Genomic DNA, 24,400 nt, shown 5'->3' on the forward strand with positions numbered 1-24,400 from the left:
ACATTGTGTTGTGATAACTGTGGAGCTTTTCTCCTTGAGCCTTATCTGAATTTTGGCCTTTTTTCTGTCTGACTATCCTTGTCAATAAATGGAAGTAAATAAAATAAAAAAAAAAATATGTCAATATGCCAGTGACTCAACACTACCATGTACAGCCTCTTCAATCAAATAGCTCCAAAACAACCTACAGCATTTCATTATTAAAACTGAAATCTGGCTAAAACAATCTAAAATGCTCCCGAATCCAAATAAATCAGTACATTAGTACCTAGTTTTCTAATTTGATTTCAGTATCTGAGGTCACCTAGATGTCACTAGGACAATGTATCATCCCCTTTGTAAAGCCAAACTGCATCGCATAAGATTTTGCAAATATATCTATAACCTGTTGTGTCTGAGAATAAATTTTAGAATCTACATGCAGTTTATCAGTTTGTATGCCTTTACTCCTACCACATCTTATATAGCTATAAAAATGGTTTCTTATGGTGTTCAATATCTTTATGTAAATTTTTTTCATATTTTCTTTATCTTGTCTCACGCTATGTTTAATTTGTCTGTCCAGCTTGTTTATTTCAGTTTTCAAAGTCATAGTTTGACCTTTTTTCCATTGCTTATATTTTTTGTCTCTCACCTTAATCAGATATCTTGTTCTTATTGAAATATATCTCCCTAAGGTGTGTGCCTGGATCCTGATGTTAAACTTTTTTTTTTTTGCATTCAATTTCTCTTTCAAAACTCTCCACACTCTTTTTGCAGTTTTTCCACTGAACACATCACTCCAATTAGTTTTACATAGTGACAGTTTTTCTTCCATATAATTCGTTATTAATCTTCTATGCATTGATTTAGAATTATCTAACAAATTAACTTTCATATTCCTGTGATCACTGCACATTAAATGGTGGTAAAACTTGACATGGACTTACAGTAATTTCTTTAAAACACCAACAATATCTAGTTTGTCCTGTTCTCTGGCATGATTTTTTACTATTTGAAGCAATTGTTGTTCCTGAACATATGTTGTAAATACTTTCCTTACTAATGTTGAAACAATATCATTCTGTCTGTTATGGTAAATTTAAGTCCTCAACCACTATTCTTCTTCTTCGTCCCTCTTATGTTTCATGGAAGAACTGTACAAATTCCTTTATGTCATCAGTACTTGACTTTGGCGGAATATAGGCTCCAACGATTGTTATATGTTCCAGGGTTGTCTGTATTGTCACAGTTACACAATCTATAGTATTGGTGTTGTCATTGAACATGTAGTAATCACTATAACTATCTTTAATCCCTATCATAATACTTCCACCTGATTTTTTGTTAGAGTCTGTTACAGTAAAACATTTATATGCTGACAAAACTGGTTTCCAGTAATTGTTCTTTAACCATGTTGCACAAACAGTAACAACATCAGTCTTTGGGAATGTAACAAATCTTCCAATAAAAATATTATTAATGCCCCTAACATTAACATATTAATGTAACATTAACATATTAATGCCCCTAACATTAACATATCAATGCCCCTAACATTAACATATTAATGCCCCTAACATTAACATATTAATGCTCCTAACATTAACATATTAATGCCCCTAACATTAACATATTAATGCTCCTAACATTAACATATTAATGCCCCTAACATTAACAACCATCAGAGAAGAATCAAATATGAACTATTCAATTTTCCACCTAAGAAAAATCTTGCCTTGTGTTTGTCAAATTTTGCAAAATACTGCTGCAAAAATTATCTTCCCTGATCTTGACCAGTGCACTCCATCCTGGCTAAATAGGTGTGTTTAAAGATTAGACTTGGTTGCTCTACATATTTCCATTTATTAAAATAGGACATTTTTTTCATGTAGATATTTATCAAAAAATCTTTTCATTTACAGTGACCTGACTCTCCCTTCTATATGTGGTTTGTGAAAAATATATCCTAACGTCAGTACAAGCTATACTATTAAAAGGACTGTAAGGTTCCTACTAAATTCAGAGAGTCCTTGTGGATGAAATAATTTGTACCAACATGAATATAAACAGATCCACATTCTTAACATTAAGGCATTCTAAGGCTTTTCTCACATCCTCTATTTTTGCTCCTGGCAACCATAACATAATCTCCTCTGCAAATGTAAATATCAGTTTTTCTAATAAGTGAATCTCCAATTTCAAGAATATCTTTTCTGACTAGATGGCAAAAATCTTCAACTTTTAATTCAGTAATATCTGCTCTATCAATTTTTACAAAGGCATGATCTTTATCACTATTAGTCTTATTAACTGTTTTCTTGCTTATTACATTTGTAAGCATACAGTTCTCATCCAGCTGGCTTTATACATCCACAGCTTGAGTTATGTTGGTCAACTTCTGTCTCTGTCCTTCTTTCTGACAGTAATGTTCTTTAACCCTTCCATAGTCAATCTTTACTTGTTCCTTTTTACCTGCCCTTGCCTTTTTTTCCACATACTCTTTTGGAAAAAATTATGCCTTTTTCTGTAGATGTAGGTTTTGTGGTAGAGAAAGGTTATCATTCCCTGTAACCTGTGTGTTACATAAGAAAGTAGTGTCCTGTTTACTATGTATACTCCCTGCTTTATAGATAGTTATCAATTTATTATTCTTCCTTGTTATTTCTTGTGAACCTCTTCCTTTTTTTCTTTATTTTCTTCTATATGCTCTGAATCCTTAGATTGCTGAATACTTGTATCCAGAATTCCAAAGTTGTCAGTAGTATTATCTTGTTTACTGACAATAGACACATCCTTTTCTAAATATGTTCTATTTGCTGTCTGCCTAACATTATTTATTGCATCAGTCAATTCGTTAATATATATTACAACAGTTTTCCAAGCTGTGACAATTGTACAAGTGCAATCATCACTAGTAAGTCCAGATTTATGGCTAATAATGGTAAGCAGATCATCCAGTTCTTGACATGAGAAACACAGATCACCAGTGTTATAGGGTGTTACATTTAAATATACATAGCGTTTAGTACACCGTACAAGATACTTGTGCTTTAGTAAATCATTAAAGGCATACTCATTTAAGGAATCCATTTTCAGCTGCAAATGAATAAAGAATTCTAAAAGAAAAGGATAATCAAAATCAGTTACCACAAAATTCAAAATGATTTTATATCAACTTCTATGAGAAATGTCACACAAACAATAGACAACTAATTTTAAATTAAGTAGAATAAAGTCATTGCTCTGTGTATACCAGTAGTAAAAGTCATGCCAAAGCTATCTCTTGCAATCACATCTCTTTTTAACAGTTAAGATAAATTACAAACCAATACAAGATTGTTTAAGATAAGCTCTAGATTGTCCTCTCTGTGATCTTTGTGTATATATAGCTGATTAAGTCTAAAACTTATCCCTTTCAAACAACAAACAGTGAAAATTAGCGGTAAAAACAGCAAAATATATATCAAAGTGAATCTTCTTGTCTACAGGCTATCCTTTTCTTCTTGCAAACAATGAAAAGCAGTGGTAAAAAATAAAATATAAATCAAAATAAATCTTCTGTCATGAGGCAACTGCGCAGTCAATCACAGACCAACACAGGATTGTTTAGATAAGCTCTGTATTTGAATAAAAATTCTGTGGAACCTTAAACAAGGGTATTGTGCTTCCTGAATCTTCTAAGGTTTGAACCTCTATTCCTTCTATAAATATAATACACTTCACTTATTATATCTGTAGTCATATCATACTCCATTATAACAACTTTATTTAAAACATGCATCTCAGTTTTAACAGTTCTACTAGTAGTATTCTTTCTACCTTTATTAGCACAGAACTTAGCAATGTGCCTCACAATATCTGAAACAACTTAACAGTACTTGTTGCTTCTTTGTTTCACAGAACATTGCACATTCCTTACAGTATTTTAGACTTCAGCATTGCATAATTAACTGGGTTCACTTTATTTGATTGACAATCAAAAGCGTTCTGACTGAAATTGCAGTACAGTGGGCATTGGGAAATTTGTCCTTTTCCACACTGTAGTGCAATCTTGGAGTTTGTATATATAAATAAATATATACATATATATATATATATATATATATATATATATATATATATAGCAGGGGGTATGGGAGGTGCAGTGGAGCTTGCTCCTCTGCAAAAACATTCTGTTGTTTCCGGGTATTGTATGGCTTCTTTCAGTTGATCGATAAACTAAACTGTCAGTCATATGGTCTCAACCATATGGATTTCGACAATCTGGTTCGTCAATCAAATGAACTAGATCCGATTAACTAATAAGCATTCTACTGAAGTCGCTACTTATCAGAATTCTTGGGATCACTTTCTTATATTACTTGGCAATATAAATTCACAGGTTCATAGGTAAGTACTAGACTAGCTGCCCATGTGGGCTATTTTAAGTCTAGCCAATTTTCATAAAAGGTGACAATCAAATCCTGCATCTTGTGTCTGCGAAGTAAACAGCTAAACCATTATGCCAACCCCCAACATCTTTTAAATCTGACAAGAGCTACAGTTTCTAACATTTTCAAATCACTGTCATTTTCAGGTTCCAGGCATAACTTTTAAAATGTTTTAAAGCATGCTGCTGCACTATGTTTTTACTTGTACTTCAGAAACTAATTCTAGCCAAAAGTTTTTTTCTTTATTTTTTTCATAGTCCATGTAATCAATTTCCTCAATATCCATATAATTTTTGAGTGCCTCTCCCATCAGCTGAGAAGAAAGGATTTTTTTTTTTTTTTTTTTTTGCTTCGTCTGCTTGGTTACAGTTCTTTAGTGTGGTGCAATATTTGAAAGCTAGCCATGTGTTTCCTAGTTATACTCTTTGGTTAGTTTTTTTTCATTGCAAGCACCATCTTAGGATTGGTGGCTACATTAGACAGCACAACTACTGATATAATTCCACCAGACAAGTCTTCTTAGCATGTTCTCCATTTTAATGTAAACAGTCAGATAAAAGCAGTAAAATAGCTTTGGGGAATAAACAAGTGTTATGGAAAATGGATAGCCTAACTGTATTTTGCTTTTGGCAGCACAGATACTGTGAGGAACAGAAAGTGGCACGTCAATAGCCAACTCTCTACGTACATACCATTGTAAAATCCAATCAAGGGTGCATTGGAGGCACTGATTTATGCAAAAGCCTAGGTTTATTGTATACATCTATGTCATGCAATGAACATTTTATTTTTATTGACCTCTATTTATTTTTCTTTTGTTGACTGGCTTAATTCCACTAGGCTGGTAGCCTGTTTGCAGAGGAGACCTGAGGATGTATTTGTACAACTAGGGGACATTTGGCAAGGCATTGGGGAATTTCCCATACTTATCATTGTTGCAAATGGGACCCATTCAAGTTGAGGTGGCCCAGAGCACAGAGAGGCAAATACAGAGAGAAGGAGATGATGGAGTGGTGGAGGAGAAAGCAAATATCAAGACTGGAGAATGTGTGCAGGATTCTAAGAGGATGTTTGATGGATATGTATCATCAGATGATGGATATATAATTACAACCCTCCAGTCAGGTGGGTTGCAGGATTATTTATTTAAATAAATGGTGGTGCACATTGAGCTGGGGAGACATTATGGAAAAAAATACAAAAGGAGGATGCAGAGATAATCCTGAAGAATATAAAACAACCAAAAAAATGAAATATATATATATATATATAACAACAGTCCAATAAGTGCCACAATGGGGCAAATGCCTCCCTTCTAACCAGCAAGAAGATTAAAACAAAAAATAGAAGTAAGGCAGGCAAACCAATAACTGTCGCTATACGTAATAGGCAGTCCAACATATATTCAGTGTAGAATACATCCAGATCACGAATTCCAATACTCCAAAGCTTCAAACAAAAAGACTTTATTCCAACAATAGTAACTGCAGGTAAGCGCTTTCACTGATATGGCTTACTAGGTCTGAAGAAGCCATATCGGTGAAAGCGCTTACCTGCAGTTACTATTGTTGGAATAAAGTCTTTTTGTTTGAAGCTTTGGAGTATTGGAATTCGTGATCTGGGTGTATTCTACACTGAATATATGTTGGACTGCCTATTACGTATAGCGACAGTTATTGGTTTGCCTGCCTTACTTCTATTTTTTGTTTTAATATATATATAACAAATAATGACAATGACCACTATACCAAAGATTTGTTAAAAAAACTTAGCACCTCAGCTGAAACAGCCTTCAAAGAGTAAAAAACAAGTCATAAAACACCATTTAAATGCACAATAATCCAGAAGAATAGTATGAGATGGAAATGAAAGCATATGTAAAGAAAATAACATGAGGCAAAAGTGGAGTAACAGAAAAAAGGCAGAAGGAAACAAAAAATGGATGTACGTGATAATGATTCAAAGTAAAGGAGACCAAGAATTGGATAGGTATGAACTATGAGACAAAAGCACATGAGGTAAGAACATTTATTCGTATTAACAAAGAGACATTTTGTGACATTATATTTGAGACTATTTTTCAATGGAAAATGTTCTTGGAGAATATGAATAAAAGAAAGACTGTAACCCATGGAATCTTTATGTGATAAAAGCATTTAACAGGGAAACAAAAAAAAAATCATGTAAAATTTCAAACAGAATTTGAAAGAGAGACTTTGAAAGGACATTTGAAAATGTTATGTAAAGAAATACTGGACATTTCAAAAGTTTATGACAAAAGGGATTTATGAACTGGTAGCTGGGATTGTAATATTGTGTTAAAAAATAGAAAGATAAGTATTATACATATACCAAGTATGATAAATATGGAGGAGAATAGAGGGGTCATAGAATACTGGGAACAACCCAAACATTTTTTGTGGAAAAAAAAGGAATTTGATAAGGAACTATGAGAAAAAAAAGTGTTATATTTGTGAAAAATGAGGCATGATGCAAAAAAATGTGAATTGAAATGTTATAAATAAAACAAAATTGGACATTTATAGATGGATTGCAAAAAATAAAAAGAGTAAGGGGAAAAAGAGAAGAAAATGAACTAACAGAAGAAATTTTAGAAGTAGTAGTAACAGAAAAAAATTAGACAAGGAAAATAATAAAAAGGAGATAAAAGAGGGTTCTAAAACAAGTGATGAAGAAGACATAAATTTGTAGGTAGTAAAAGATAAAAAATGGCAAAAGACAGAAAAAGAAAAGTTAAATGAATAAGTACAAAATTAAAAAAGAAAGGAAATTGATCCAAAAGAATATTTGCAGCTAATGATTGGGGGCTGGTATAATGATTAAGGTGTTTAACTTACAAAACACAAAGTATGGTGTTTGATTTTCACCATTGGAAGGGAAATTGTTAGGTTTAGAATGGCCTATTAAGAAAGTTAGCCTAATACTTAGCACTGAACTTATGAAACTATGAATCAAAGAGAAAATAAAAACATTTAGAGTGTTTTCTGTAACTGTGATTAGTATTAAGTATATAGTAACAACAATAGGGATTTTAGAGTGGTGTAATCTACGTGATGTAGATGCAAGTATATTAGAAGACACAAGATGTTTAACAAATGAAGAAAGATTACAAACAGAGAAACTATTGGGAGGAAAGAAATCTGAAATTTGGGAAATGAGAGGTGTTCTGAAATAGCCATATTCTGTAGAAATACAGTAAAGATATCAGATGTAACTTTAACAAAAATGGGAGGATTAACCATTATAGATTTAAATTAGAAGGAACAAGTATATAGAATTATAACATTATATGCTTATACTAATTGCAAAGAAAGGGAAAGATTATTTAATCAGATTTTAGACTATGCAGTGATAAATATAACATTAAAATAACAGGAGACTAAATGTCATTTAAGAAGTAAACATAAAATGAAAAGAAATGATATAAGAAAAATATTAGAAGTTATAAGTTTAGGTAAGTTAAAACTTTGGGACAAAAATTTGTGGATTTACAGAAGGTGTATGTGTAGAACTGAAATAGATTTTTTATAGTGTCATAAGGTTTGGTCAAAGGAGATGGGGTGGTAGTTGAAACAGGATTTTCTGATCATCTTGTAATATGGCTATAGATAAAAGAAAGCAAGGAATATATAAAAATAGGCAAAGGAATACAAAGGATAACTAAGAAGGCATGGAATGAAGGAAAGAAATTAACACAGTTATGGAAAAATCATACTTTGAGAACATTTTAGAAAAATTGGTTTGAATAGTGGATGATATTTAATGAAAAATATAAAAACAATTTTTACAGTGACAATATGATGTGAAAAAAGTAGGAAAGAAAAATATAAAAGAACATATAATGATGCATTGGAAGACTTAGACCATAATGATAGAACGTGCTGTGACAAAGAAAAAGAATTACATGAAAGAAATTAAGAAAAAATACAAGAATTGATATATAAGCAAAAATACTTTTACAAGGAAAAGAGAAGTATTGAGTTAATTAAGCAGGTTAGTAAAGGAAGTAGCATAATGAGAGAAATAAAAAATGTAAAAGGAGAAATAGAAACAACTCAGAAAAGATTATGAGTAGTGTAGCACAATATGTACAAGAAATGTATAAAGAAAAAAGAAGGTAGTAAATAAAACATGGAAAGTAAAAAAGTTAACAGAAAAAAAGAATAAAGAGTGGGAAAAAGAGATTTCTTTAAATGAGCTAGATAAACTACTAGGACAAGTAAATATGGATTCAGATGAAAATGGAATATGGTAATAGATGTATAAAAATTTAAGGGATTAGCAAAAATATTTTAAAGCTTATGAATGAATGGTTAAATGAAGGTTTTATGTATAAAGAATTATTTAATAGAATACTTAAATTCATATGAAACAAGGAAAATAGAAGACAATTAAAAATCTGGAGATGAATAGTATTGAATAATAATGATTATAAGATCTTTATGAAAATAATACAGAACAGATCTGAGACTAAAAATGGAAAATATTGTGGTAGATAGTATATATATATATATATATATATATATATATATATATATATATATATATATATAGTATAACGGGAAGTGTTGTCAGGAATTATTAATGATAGAGAAATTGTGATGGTATTATGAGCAGAAAAGACGAAATGAAAATCATGATAGGAGACCTTAATAAGCCATTGATACAATAGGACATAAAATCTTATGGATAATATTGAAAGAATATAAAATAAGTGAGAAAGTTAGGAAATTATGCATGTTATTATATAGTAATAATAAAGTAAAAATACTTGTAAATGGCTGGTTAAGCCAAGAGGTACATATGAAGAGTAGTATAAGAAAGGGATATTCAATGCGTTGTATACTCTTTGCATTAGTGTTTAATTATGGAGACCTTCTTGCAAGTTATTTGACATGTGCTTCTGATCATTGAAAATATTATAACTAAACAATACATCATTGTTACTGTCCATGCTTCTTAGACCTTATTGTTGAACTTGACAATGTTTACTGTGCATAAAACAGAAATACAGATGTGTACTGAAGTGTTGTTTTACTATGTCAGTGAGGGAAGAGTACATGGCAATGGGAAACAGTAGTACATTTTGGTATTGAAAAATCTGAACTTATGCTCTTTTAAATCACATTTGTGTTTGATTATTTCTGTTATGTTGGTGGTAGGAGTAACAGGCCAGTGATTTATACTTTAACTACTGATGTCATGCAGACAGTGCCCATTTGACCATAGCCCTTTTATTTATTTATTTTTGTTTTTGTTTTGCTTTTTCCTGTATAGTACAGATGGAGAATAAGGGATCCAGGCATATATATGATAATTTTAGCTATAAAGAAAATCATATACTCATGGCAGCACTTAGGACATATTCCAAACTGCTATTTGGCAAAAGGGGGACCAAACAAGCTGAAAGGAGCAAAGCATGGAGCCAAGTATTATTGAAATCAATACAGTTGGTGGCAGAAACAAATCTTTGTCATAGTTCAAGAAAAGGGCTAATGATATGGTAGGATGTGCTACAAGCAAGGCCGGGCAGAATGCAATTTCCAGGACCTATATGGGGGCTCTGAATCTTATTAAGTTAACACCAGATGATGAACTCCTTCTGTCCATCAGTGGGGATGACTATGATACAAAGATGGTGCAAGTGGAATAATTAGAGGAGGCATGGACACTGTTCCCAGAAGCCAAAGTGGGCAACAGCATTTGCATTCATCTGCTCTCGAAGGTTGGTTTAAAACATATCCCTTTTAAATGTCTAACACTGAATGCTGACAAACAGTGCTGTAATTAAATACATCACAATTCATTATTATTAATTCAGCCTTGTATATCAGCAGCTAACAAAAATGAACGTAGACTTCATTGCAAGTGTCCCACCCCCCACTAAGCATGCTATACTGTATGCTGTTGCAGTGTTTTTAATATGTTGTAATGATTTATTTTACATAAATGGATAAAGTCAGCAATAGAATGGGTGTTGCTGATAATAATAAAGATGATGATGATGATAATGTATTTATGAGGTACACTGAGGGAAATGGAAGGCAGCCTTCCAGTGCAATGACAGGCTCTCACACCTCACAACATGTTAGTTACACTACAGAAAGTGATACTGCATCACAAAGTTAAATACAGTCTGACACACGAGGACCAAACAAGCAAACATACACATCTACACCAGTGTCTCCACTTGCTGAAGAACAGTTAGAGCACAAAGACAGGCAGTCTGAGGCCACATTGCCCACACTGACAACATTACAAACACATGCTAGGAGTAGAAATTACTTATAATTACCTCAAGAAACACATAAAGCAGTGGCTGCACAACAGGAAATGTGCTGTGACATAGGTCTCAAACCAGTGCAACAGAGTATGCATGAAGATTTCAAACAGTACTTTAAAATGGCAGAGAGAAGGGATAATGCCATGGTTACACTGATGCATTGCATGGTGGCACACCAGGCATTAGTTGCAGCCTCCATTTGTACACTGGTTTGGACATACCAGAGTCAAGCTGGACTCATTTTAACCAAGGGGAAGAGGATAGGGGACAGTTCAGACATGTGCAGGAAAATCACATGATATTAATACTGGCTATCAAGACAGTAATGTCAGCACTCTAAGTGAGCAATCACAACATATTTCTCACAGGCCATGTCAACTGTCACCTACACTTAGGAGAACATCACATTCCAGGCCAAGGTCATGCTCACACAGCACTGTCAGATCACTGACAGAAGGATCACCTTCCTCCTCTAGATCACACCATCACACTAACTCACATTACAGTTCTCATTTTAGTCCATCCTCCAAATCTGTTGCAGCATCACTGTACCTATCAATAGGAGATGTGTATGACTCATGATTTGGAGATATGGTGTCTTAACATTTCTTTATAAATATTTCTGTGTAATGAAAGTAAAAATTAATTGTTGGTGGTGGGTTTTTGAGGTGGACATATTGTAAGATATGAAAATGCAGTACCGTACCTTAATTAGCTGGAAACACTACATGCAATGAGAGTGAGAAATGAAAGCCTTAATTACCCAAGCTCGTGCTTCAATAGGTGTCAGTCTCTCCCTTATGAACCAAGTCTTGTGCACTGTTCAGCATGAATTCTCCAAACACTGTAGTTCATTTAATAAGATTTTATTAGATCTTCACAATATCCAAAATACTGCCTCCATTAACAGATCTGATAAACAATTCAAATTGCTGTACATCATTCTGATTGTCCTGAACCACATAAACTGACATAGTCTATAGGTGACCTGTTTTCTGTATTCATGCTCAAGTGTTAGACATCTTCTCTGAAGTAACAGGTCGAACAAACTTACTAACCTTATCTGCCCTGCTATCCTGAACACAGCAAATTATATTCCCTTTTTCTGTAATTTTCCTTTATTGACTATAACCACACCCCTAGCCTTGATCCTCAGGATACGTCTTGTTTTTTTAGCTTAACTTATCTCTTGATTCTTGCATTGAGAAAGGAACATAACAAAATCTCTTTGCAATCTTTCCTTGACAAACTGTTACTTCAGAAAGATTAACATTCAGTAGAAGATTCTTTGTTTCTGCTTTTTAAAATGTATGCATAAATGAAACACCATTTCCTAGCCAGCAAGGTCAACATTCAGTGAAATATTCTTTGTTTCTGCTTTCCTAAAATGTATACATAAATAAAACACCATTTCTAGGCTTATTTTATTCTTTATGCCTATCTAATGCCTAATAACTACTGTACAATGAAAAACCCTGATCTAACAGTTGCCCCTGCGGTCCCTTGATGACAGTCTACTGGGACCTACTTCTGTAGTTACCTTACATTTATATTGCTAACTACTGTATTTAGCTTTTATGCTACTTGACTTATAATCTGAAAATAAAATAAAAAAATATATATTTGGTAAACCTGCAATTTTAATTTTGACCACTAGGTGTCACTTGAGCATTTATGCTCTGTTTGGATTGAAATCTCTTAACTTTATGATTTGATTTATTACCTAGATTTATAGTCTTTGTATGTGATGTATTTAAAACTTGTACATTGTTTAACCCCCCCCCCCCTTTTTCTGTAGGAAGAGGTCTTGAAAAATTTGTTTGTATACTGTACCATGCTTTTTCTGAAACTGGCCCTTCTCTGCAACCAAGGTTTTCTTAAGTTAGGGTTAGTCTGCAGACATATTATACACTCTTCCTGAATTTTTTTACTTTTACTTACTTTCTTTTTATTTAAAACTTATACTTTATGATAGGCCAAAATTCCTGAAAACCTACATAACTTAGTAGCTGATGGTTGTACTTTATATGCTTAGCCAATAATTTTGGGATGTAGGGCAAAAGTGCCCCTTGTTCTGTTTTATACATACAGCCTTACTCCAGGGACTGGACTGGCAACTTTGCATTGTGCCCTTTTATTAGCATTTTCCTGCATGTCTTGGATCTTTGCCAGATTTGCTCATCTGCTGACAGTACTATTTTCTATTGAATACTAAATAAATAATTAAAAAACATTTATTAAATACAGCATGTGCAACTGTTGACTTATTTATTCATTTGCTGCCTTTCAGCATCACTGCATAGGAATCAGTGAGCACACAGGTAAACAGCTAGTAATAAAACAAAAACTACTTTTAGATGACAGAAAATATCAGAAGAACAGAGAAAGTAGACCATGCACCACACAGCATAGCCCACAGGTATCACTGCATGCATCAATTATGAGCTAAAACCCTAACCTGAATATCCTCATCCATAGTTCTGGACTAGATGTTGCCTCCTAATCTGTGCAGCCACATGCTGTGCACGAGCCTGCTGTATGGGGTCCCTTACTACTACTGTTATAGTCATAGTGGGACTACTACTGGGAGCTGCGATAACAGCATGAGTCACTTCACTACCAGACCAGTGTATAATCGTATTATGCAGAATGCAAAAGGTAGTGAACATCTGACATGCAGTAGCTGGGTCATTCTGAAAGGCACCCTGCGGACTCATCCAGGCACCTGAAATGGCTCTTCAGGAGGCCAAAACCTCCCTTAATCACAATACAGGTTTGGGACAGAAATGTCTTATATTTCTACTCCACAGCTCCAGATGGATTTCTCACCACAGTCATGAGTTATGGCTCCAGTGGATAACTGGCAGCCTCTTAAGAAAAAGAGAGACAGAGAAAGGGGAAGGAAGGCAAAATAAGAAAATACAGATTAATATACAGTAGTTACCTTTAACATTAATAACTATATTCGTAAAAAAAAAAAGTTTCCACTTACCAACAAGATGACCACTGGACATCATACCATGCAGAAAGAGGCAGTTAAGTGAACTAGTATGCCGGATGTGGGAATCATGTGTACTGCCAGGATGCTGGGCAGAGATGTTGGTAATGTACCCCCATGCATCACACACTTCCTGTCAATTGATGGAATGGAAGCTCTTCCTACTGCAGTACTGCTCACCCTGTGGACCAGACAGGGCCATAATTGTGACATGGATGCAATCTATCACACTGAGTACTTCAGAGAAATGTGTCATCCATAAAGGGCATGCATAGTCCAAGCTTGGTCCTCAGGTGACACTGAGAAATAGATGTACCGATCTACATGTGCCAAGACTACATCCAGAAACTTCTTCAGAGTCCTCAAAGCAGAAGTCTGTTAGGTCCCCAAGGTGTCCCCAGACTGTCTCTGGGGGGTCCCTTTAGCAAGTATAGGGAGGACTATACATACTTTGGTGTGCACAGGAATAAGAAGTCCACACATTCCTCCACTGCCCTGTGGGACCACACATGCCCACTAAGACCCTTATGATATCCCTGTCCATTCTAAATCTATTAAGGATTTCATGATTATCAAAGTTATAATGAGTAATCCTTTGCCCATATTTCCGCCTTCTTCTGGGTGAGTGCTGCTGGGTACAAGTGGTTTTGGCCCAGCCAAGACAACCAACTCTGACCTAGAAATAGAAAAGCTCACTTCAAAAGATAACATTTTTGCCAATTGCAACTCTAACACTTTTGGTGAGGCTTCCCTTTTTATACAGCATCTGCAACAAGCACAGGGAACTGGGAAAACTGACTGTGAATTGCAATTGGCATAAAATAGCCTTAATTATCATAAGAGCATTTTTGTCACCTCTAATTATTTTTTTATTTATTTTATTTTATATTTATTAACCGGGAAAGTCTGACTGGACACGTGTTCTTTTTCAGCGGAGGCCCAGGTAGAAAAGCTCCCATGTACACAGTAAAATATTAGATTAGACAGTTGATATACAGCTAGATTACATGCAATCATTTACCATCTCATTATCTGCTTTCAGAGGCACCACAAATTGGCATAACTGGCCTCTATGAATCGTGGCTTAGCTGTGTCTGTCAGCACTCGTCCCCGAATTCCCTAACGCATTTGCACTACTGACAATGAATATCACCCTAGAAATTGATGTAGATGAAGAATAATTTATCATAGTGTTTTTATCATATATATTTTTAACTGTTTACTAGAGCAATAAGTCATGTGGTAAAATCATGCATGTATTTAACAAGTGGTTCGTAAGTGGCATATTTATTCTGATGAAGATCTTGTGTAGGCCGAAAGTACTAAATCACTGGATTTATTAAAGTACATCTTTTCATGGTACAATGTGGGTTTTTTTGTTTTTGTTTGTTTATTTGCACCTTTGAAGCCATTTATGAAATTTTCAAGTTAAAGGTATAAATCTTATCATTTTTCAGTAACACTAAGTCCATAAAACAGAAAGCACAGCTGTATAACTTGCCTTTTTCTCTATGCATGTATGAATATGTAGACAGTTCTCAGCATGTCACAACTTGAAGCAATAAATTAATGAAACATCAAGCTCTGTGGTGTTGAGGGATCCATACTTTTCCTATTGCATGAACTTATTGAACATAATTTTCATTATTCAAGCTACTGATTTAAAATGGTATTTTTGGACATATTTGATCTGGATGAAGTTGAAAAAAAATGTTATTATTCTACTCCAAAAGCTTTGGGATAAATTTTAAAATGGTTTGAAAAGTTTCAGTTTCCACAAATCAAATATGATAATCAGCAACTCATTAATTTGCAAGTAATTATACCATAATAATTAAAAGAAACCTGAAACATTCTAAAATTCATTATTTCAATGACAAGAATTTGTTATATGTGGTTCATGGTTCCAGAAATCTATAGTATGCCTGTTGTACTTAACACTGAATGCAGCACATGTACAACTTATTTGAGAAAAGTAATACCTCTAAGTCTAAAGTCAGAATTGAATATGCCACCCATTAAAATGATTAATGTGATCAATTAGCTTTTTCTTAGCTATCTAATGTTTATAAGAAAATACTACATTAAGTTAATCATACTTAGTTGTATGAAACTGTAATGAATATAGTCAGTTCATATCATACGAAATCAAAATTAAATTATGTGATTTTTTTTAATGAGTAAGTAGTTACTGTAGAAATGGCATGTAATATAATAAAATTAATTGCATAAGCTGAAAAGCTAAATGTAGCATTTAATGTTTTCTGCTTTTGGCAGCATGGGGAATACCTTATGGTACATCACTTTAACTTTACATCTTGGCCAGAGCATGGAGTGCCAGAAAATACTACGTCCTTAATTAATTTTGTAAAGATGGTTCGTGCTAGTAGAACACATGACAGTACACCTATTGTGGTTCATTGCAGGTAAGTGGTTGTCAAATAAACAAGCATCCTAAAAAAATTTCACAAGTTAATTAAATATTACTTTGTAACTTAAACTGCTCAATCATAAATGCCATCCAAAAGCATTTATTGAAATGAGTTTTGCCCTAGTCTGTCTTTTGTTTACTGTGTGACTTTTCATTCTCTGTGATTGGATTCATCTCACTGAATACTGCAAAATGAGCATTTAGCCTGAGATGCGTGTCACACAGCAAAGTTTGTTGATGTCTGTAACATAATAAAAATATGCATTTGTACTGGTTATGTTTTCTAGAAGATTTGCAACAAAAACTACTGCAACAACATGACAAATTAAAATATGTAGTTTATCAGAAATATGATGGCACATGTGTGTGTATATGCACGAGGAGACATTCACATGTGTTTATATATATATATGCAAAAAAAAACATATTTTTATTTTATATTTTGCAGTCCAGTCTTTTTGGGATTACTGTTTTGACTTTTTGAAGATTTGAATGTTAGATTAAATCAACTATATATATATATATATATATATATATTGTGCTGTGGTAGCATTGTCGCCTCACAGTAAGACGCTGTCCGGTTCGATTCTCAGCTAGAGCGTCTTCTGTGTGGAGACATGCGTGAATGGGCGTGTGCATCAGGGCTGGCAACTCGGCATGTAAAACTCAACTGCCAATCATTAGCGGACCGGAGTTTCGCTGTGGCGACCCCTAACCGGGAAAAGCCGAAAGACACAACAACATTTATTTATTTATTTATTTATTTGCAGTTGGTTTACCAGGATAGTCCATTGAGTCCTGGGGAGAAAAGCTCCAATACAGACAAACAATAGGTACATAATTTGCACATTCTGTTGTAGTGCCTTTCATTGTTGTGTTTCTGAATGGAATTTGCCATTGTCTGAGAAGGCACATTAAATTGTACTGTACTATGTACTGGACTGAGTTGAAGTGAATTGATTGAATATTACTGAATACTGTACTGAAATAACTGTATACCAAAGTGGCCTGGTCAAACAAGAAGGCCAGGACTTTAGCTAACGGTTTACTAATGCATGGTCACTGTCACTGGTATTAATCAATGTGCCACATACATGTGATCCACATATTCACTGCATGTAGAATATAAAGAATGGTTTGTGACACAAGACTCAAGCCTTCTCTTCATATCTGGGATGCATCTTTATTTCATTTATACAGATGGTTATGAAATAGAGAGAAACTAACCAAAACCTTGTGGCAATATCACTGAATACCAAATACTAGTATAACACTTTACATCCTCCTTATCTGAACTTTTATTCAGAGGAAAATGGCATTTCTGAGTTTATAGACTGAGGCAGGCAAATACCCATTTTATGTAACAAAGTCTGCATGGCTATACTACATCATAAAAAAGTCAGATGTTGAGGCAGTTTTTTAACCTCTGTGAATATCTCAACTCAGTCATTGACTCAGGTCTTCAGACATGTGAAGTGTTTTCTGACTTCTCTATTGCTAGCTCCCATACTATCTTCCCTTTTACTGTCCTCTTGGCTGCATGAACCATGGCAATCCCCAGTGTCAGCTTTGCTGAGAGTGACTTCCCTTTCCAGGAGGTCCTATTCACACAAGGAAGATGTCTGGTTCCTCATGTGCAGACTTAAATGGTGTGAGATACAAAGCACCAAGAGCGGGACCAATCCAAATAAAAACATTGACAACAAATACTTTTTCCGGGGGGTAAGTCCCCTCCACCCCCACACCCCCAGCTAATTATATATAACAATTTGGAGATGAGACTACAGCTGAGAATGGACCAGCCCCCTATCCCAGCAGTACTATGAGCTCACGCAATCACCCATCTGTACTGTTTCAGTGTTGTTGCACCACAGTATTCTGCCATTTCACTTTTATATGATCAATGTTATAAAGTTCAGTGTTTTGTCAAATCCACATTCCAACACAGAACCATGGTGTGCACCCCTCAGTGCCCATCCTGCCTAGCAGTAGCTATGTCTTTTGCTTTAACCCTGAAATCACAATCATGACTTGCAAACCAGCCACACCCTTGCACACACCATTCCCCTAACACATTGTAGAAGTAAGCAGGCAAGTGTCTGATGATTCCTTATTCACCCAGCCAGCTCCAACAGGCATCCAAGCCACCTAATTCAGGATTTAAAGCATTTCTTTATGCCACAGAGATGGAAATGTCTAATTTACTTCCACTCTTTGGTAAATTTTCATTTTCGACATTCATTCTTTCTAGAGTGGGTCTCACTTTATCAGGACTGACAGTCTTCACTGTCACCTTAGTCTTTCACTTATCATGTCTTCAGATGATAATGATACATAGATCTGTTTTGTCAACATGAAATGAGAAGGGACTTGTCTATATTCCTACCTGGGATGCATCTGGGACCCCCTCACTCATATATTGGAAATGTACAAAGTATGGCTGGTGGAATTTTCTTTTATTTATGCATTAACTACACACATTACTATAAAATACTGCTTCTCTCTTACAGCAGCACTCAGTTTGATTTTACAAGGACAAGTCTAGTACTGACATGCCTTCTAGGAGATAACGCTGCAGGTGACTGACCTCTATTACAACTGAGCGTAGTCCTAAACTAAAATGTTGCCTTCCACTTCAAATGTCATGTTTGATAATTTCTTCTGTCTTTAAATGTCTGAGCATATTTTTTGTTAACCCACTTGATAAAAGCATGTCCTGATACATTGATGGAATGGATGGTTGCATTTTGCTTAACAGAACAGAAATTCTTCTGATGTGATATAAAGGTCATTATCCATAATTATATATTCTGCAACACATAAGCAGCACATATTCTTCCCAGACTAGTCATTGTAACTTGTGTTGTAATCTCATTCATGCAAAACAAATGAAACAATTTATAATATATAGCCACCACAATCACAAACATAATATTCATGAGTGAAACTGCAGAATCGATATGCAGTCTTCCCCATCATCCTCCATGGAGATAATGAAGCTTATTTAGTCATTTTCAACACATGTACTCAGTTTCATCAAATAAATTTGACAGCCATACAAAGATTCATGCTAGCATTTCCATTTTTACAATTTACCAGGGTGTCCGAAATGCCATGTGGTGCAGCAGTAGTGCTGTTGCCTCACAGCAAGAGGTTCTCCCATTTGATTCTCAGCTGGAGCACCTTCTGTGTGGAGTCTGCATGTCCTCCCCGTGGTCGAGTGGCATTCGAAAGATGTGTAGAATGGGTGTGCCTTCATTAAAGGTTGGGCGTCATGCTAGCACCTCGGCACCGTAAAAATCTACTGCCAATCATTAGCGGACCAGAGTTCTGCTGTGGCAACCCCTAACTGGGAGAAGCCGAAAGAAGAACAACAACCAGGGTATCCAAAATGTAATTCCTCTAGTACTTCTTTTCTCAAGTTACACAGAATATCAACAGGTTCTCTAAAGAACACCACTTCTGTCCAATGAGAATTATTTGTTTATTGTTTATTGACATTTGTTTACTTGAAAACTCTGACTGGGAAATAACTCATTTTTAGTGTAGGCCTGTGGAGAAATTTTCCAACATATCACATGAAAGCAGAACAGTAGAACATAGCAAATATAAGCATTTGATATGGATTGTCATTGCCACAAGTATAATATAATAGAACAAAGATGTAAAGGTTGTCTAAAGGTTGTCATTTTTTCAAAAATAATACAATACAATACACTATTATACAGAGTAATCAAAGAAATAGTAAGATCGTGTAGTGAGAAAGGTAAGCTTAATTTGTTTAAATTAGAATAGGTTAAAGAGTGATGGGAGAAAAGGACACACGTTGGGAAATACATGAATTCAAAAGAGATACAAAGAGGCAGTGGTTAGTTGAGAAAAGGATTATAAACAAGTTGTTAAAGAGTGTCATAGATAACAGAGAGAGAGAGAGAGAGAAAGAGAGAGAGAGAAAAGATTACAAAGATTACAAACAGCTTGGAAATCTGAGTAGTCATGGCCTCAAATTGTTAAGGTACCCAAGAACTTCCACACAACAACAGTACAGCACAGAATAAAATCTTTATTGCAAAGAAAGGCATATACATGGGAGAGTAGGAAATCAAGGGTCTGACTCCCTGAACAACAGAATCATACCGTTTTATACCTTTTCTGATTAAAAGCAACATTATTGTAATAGTCCAAGAACAGTCATTGACCAACTAAGAATAAACACTACAACATTAATTTTACAAACAAGATCTCTTGACTCCTGGTGTATGATTTGCATATTAGGCATGAGTTCCAAGGGTGGGGCAGTATTGTAGCAGTTAGCATTGTTACCTCACAACAAGAAGTTATCTGGTTCAGTTCTCGGGCAGGGTGCCTTCTGTGTAGAGTATGCATGTTCTCCCTGCATTTGTGTAGGTTTCCCCTGGGTGCTCTGGTTTCCTCCCACATTCTGAAGACGTGTAGTAGGTGGAATGGACAATATAAATTGGCTCCAAGTGTGAATGCGTGTGTGGGGTTGGGCTTTGGGCTAGCAACCTGAGTGCAGAAAACCCATAACTTTTACAGAAACAACAAGCACTGAAAGGTGCTCATTGCATGATGTACCACAAGGTGTGTAAACAAGAGCAATATGAGTTCCAAAATAAAACTCTAATAAGAACAGAACCTTTTTACATTTCTGCCATGCTGGCAGTTTCTGATATTTGGCAGAAAGTAAATAATCAGATACTTACTGAAAAACACTCAAGAATCCATCGTGCAAAGAAAGCATATTAAAATGAAATACACACTCTAACATTGGTCCTTCTCTGTACACATCCTTCATATACAGAGTAAAAAAAAAAGAAAAAGCAAGATTGTATAGTGGGAAAGCTAAGGTTAATTTGTTTAAATTAGAACAGGTGAAGATAGAAAGAGACAGAGACATAAACAAACTAGAGATAAATAAGGAAAATGCATGAATTAAAAAGAGATAAAAGAGTGGATAGTTGAGAAAAGGATTATTAACAAGATGACAAAGAATGTCAGAGTTAAGAGAGAGGCCAGCTCATTGACTAAAGAAAGGAATATGTGAATATGTGAGAAGAGAAATTATATATAAAGTTAATGCAGAAAGAGATATGTGCAAATTACAAATAAGTATTTGAGGGATATGTACTTTGGTAGCATAGTAAGTGGATAAGGTTTTCAGAAGTGGAACAGGAGATGGTTGTAAAGTAGGGGAGAGGGATAGTAGTTCAGAGAAATGAAAATGGTTATAGCTGGAGGAAGTGAAGGGAGAAGATGACTGCAAGAAAATGAAGTGAGAGATAAAATTGTGGCTAGAAGTTGGATGAGGAGTGAAAAAGAAAAAAATATTATAGGATGGGACTAACCTTTTGTGGAATATAAGCAGAACCAGGAAGTAGTTAGGAATATTTTTAAAGATGTTTTGGACATGTGAGGTTAGTTGATGACGTGATTATTACAGGGAGTGAGTTCCAGGTTTTTCCTACAGCATTAGACTACAGGGAGTATTCTGCAGGTTGCTTTTGGTTTATGTACTATGCACTCTCAAAAACTCTCTTTATAAGGCCATTCTTTCATCATGCAGCTTAACATTCAATTTTTTTTGTTAATTCTGGATATTCCTTTTATCATCTCTGCATTGACTGGAATTTCTTGAACATGATCTCTGTCAACAACATTTAAATATACCACCATTTCTTCTCTTACTTTCAGTCATTTCTGGTACTCAGACTCTTGAGAGATGTTCTGCAAAGCCATGTCCTTAACTTGCTCTGTATTTAATATGGTAGTCATACTCTGATAACCTTTTACCTAGTCTGTGGATGCATCCTGATGTTATGGTGGCAGATGGTTATTCTCACCAAACAATATTAATAACTGTTTATGGTCAAGTGTCCAAGTTCTTATACAAAGAATCCTGGACGAAGAACTCTAATCAAGTTCTAAAATGCTAATAAGACAAAATTAATGTTGTTTCTGCCCAAAACGTCAAACAAATTACCCCTTAATACACCCTTACTTCCTCTAGTGGTGCTGTCATTGAAGCTGTAACTCATACTTATCTTCTTGGTGTTACTATTCACAGTAATCTTAATGATCTTCATGTTCATGTCCAACAGGTTGCTAAATAAAAAACATTAAAAACTTGGACAGTTGTATACAGCCAAACGTTTGTTTTCACCAACTGTGCCACAAAACAAATAGCACCTTTTTTATCTACTCTTTTGTATACAGTATAAGTTCTTACTAACTTTACTCAGCTCTGCTCTCTAAACTTATAAGGGCCAATTATAAATTTGTTAAATTTGCCCCTAGCCTTCCTACAAAAAACACTACTGAGTAGCTATCAATCATATTGACTACTGTATTTCCCAAGTTTTCTTAGATTCCTACAACTACAACATGCTCAAAAGACCTTACGAACTCCTGAATATGTCCCTCTCTAGCCCCTCTCATATCCTGGTACCAACCCACTCATGAGGTTAAGATTCTCTGATAAATTCATATCTAATGTAACTAACTCTCACAAGTATCATGAAAATGCTCTATACTCCTGCTATGTAGCCAAGATGCATAACTACCTTCCATTATCACTTCATGAAATTACTAATTTCATCAATTCAAATGCAACTTAAAAAATCACATCCTCACTACTCAGTTCTGCCACTGCTTGACTTCACCAGACTAATCCTCCTCCTACAGTATATCTAATTATTTACTTTTTGTAAGTTTTTTGCACTTCTTTGCCATAAAGATTCTGCACCTGAACTAACTAAATCTATTTCCTTTATCTTTCCTTTCCTTTCTGATCTCTAACAGAACATCACTTCTGTGTTGCTGTCCTCTGCCTTTATTCAAATAATTTCCTCCTTCCTCATCCACCTCTACTTTCTCATCTCCACTTATCTGTGGTACTTCCTTCCTCAGATGTTTCCTTTTGTATTTTATTTTCTTCTTCTAAGTTGTACAATTTTTAAACAAATTTCTTTAATAGCACATTTTCCTACTTGTTTAAAATCTTATCTCCTAGCATAAGCAAAACACTTTCTAGGGAGAGGATTGGTATAATGGTTAAAGTGTTTACTTGACATATACTAAAGTACTGAATTTGATCCTCACCTTTGAAAGGAAAATCAGATAGACTTAAAATGGCCTACAAGGGCAGTTAGCCTTGTACCCAAACTCTTTTACAGAGGTAATGCCACAGGTAATCTTAAGAAACCTACTCAGGAAAAAATGAATCAACTTAGTACAAAACAGCAAAATGTACAACCTAACCTATAACTAAAAATCACACCTCTAGTACAACTAGCAAAGTAAACTAAATATTTTATAAAAATTAAAATTCTAGTACCTTGCCTTCCATAATTTGCTTTATAAACATCGATGTCCTATTGTAGCTTCTCTACTACAATTGTACCTTGCAAGGAGAACTCTGATTTCCAATAACAAAAATCTTCCCGTGATTCACAAAACTAATACTAGAACTGAAAATAAAGCACTTTGCATTTTCCTTTCTAGAAAGTGGAACGTGCTCTCTTTTGAAATCACAATTCTTGCTAATTCCACCACTTTTAAAGTACCCTGCAAGTCCCATCTTGGGGAAAACATACATTTCTCAGATTTTGTCTCTACAAAATACAAATGTAAGACTTGTAAATGTTATATTGGCATACTGTTCCTGGTTTAATTATTGTGTTACCCCAATATTCTTTATATTCTATACACTCTACATTTCTTCACATTCCATTATAATTCTATTCTATTCTATTGTTAAATTCTTCATATTACCACTTTTCTATGTTCTACTGCTATGCGTTCTGCTCTACCCTCTCTTTCTCTTGCATAAATGCCTTTATCTTAACAATACCCCATTCCATCATTATTTTCGCCTTTTTATATTTACTACTAGTTTCCCACTCCTGTTCCATCCCACTCCACTCTAGCTACAGTTGTGCTGTAAGCAGAATGTATGTATCGATCCACAACTGCTTTCTAGCATATTTGTTTAATTTGGTAAATGAAATTCACATTAACTTATAGTGTATTTTGATTAATTATAAACTTTTGCTATAATTTTACAAACTGGGAATCCTCTGAAAATGTGCATTGCCTGGCAGGGTTAACAGAGCCAACAAAATTCAAACAAATAAATTGCTCATCTTTCCACAAATAGGTTGACAGTTATGCTGCTGCTGTACCAATCTTTGTTGCCTTTGTTACTAGCACTGCAAGAGATAGCTGGGCTGGGAGAT

At 34.7% G+C, this 24,400-nt stretch overlaps 1 protein-coding gene across 1 annotated transcript in view; it reads left to right on the forward strand.

The window, feature by feature from the left end:
• PTPRQ (protein tyrosine phosphatase receptor type Q) overlaps nt 1–24,400 on the forward strand; it is a 4,272,575-nt gene that overhangs the window by 3,903,939 nt on the left and 344,236 nt on the right. The window contains exon 38 of the mRNA XM_044087226.1: nt 15,992–16,140. Within this exon, the coding sequence (XP_043943161.1) occupies nt 15,992–16,140 (149 nt within the window). The remainder of the gene's footprint in view (nt 1–15,991; nt 16,141–24,400) is intronic.

Source organism: Protopterus annectens, chromosome 11.part0, assembly GCF_019279795.1.
Source record: "Protopterus annectens isolate FY-2018-M chromosome 11.part0, PAN1.0, whole genome shotgun sequence".
In the NCBI taxonomy this organism is placed as follows: Eukaryota; Metazoa; Chordata; order Ceratodontiformes; family Protopteridae; genus Protopterus; species Protopterus annectens.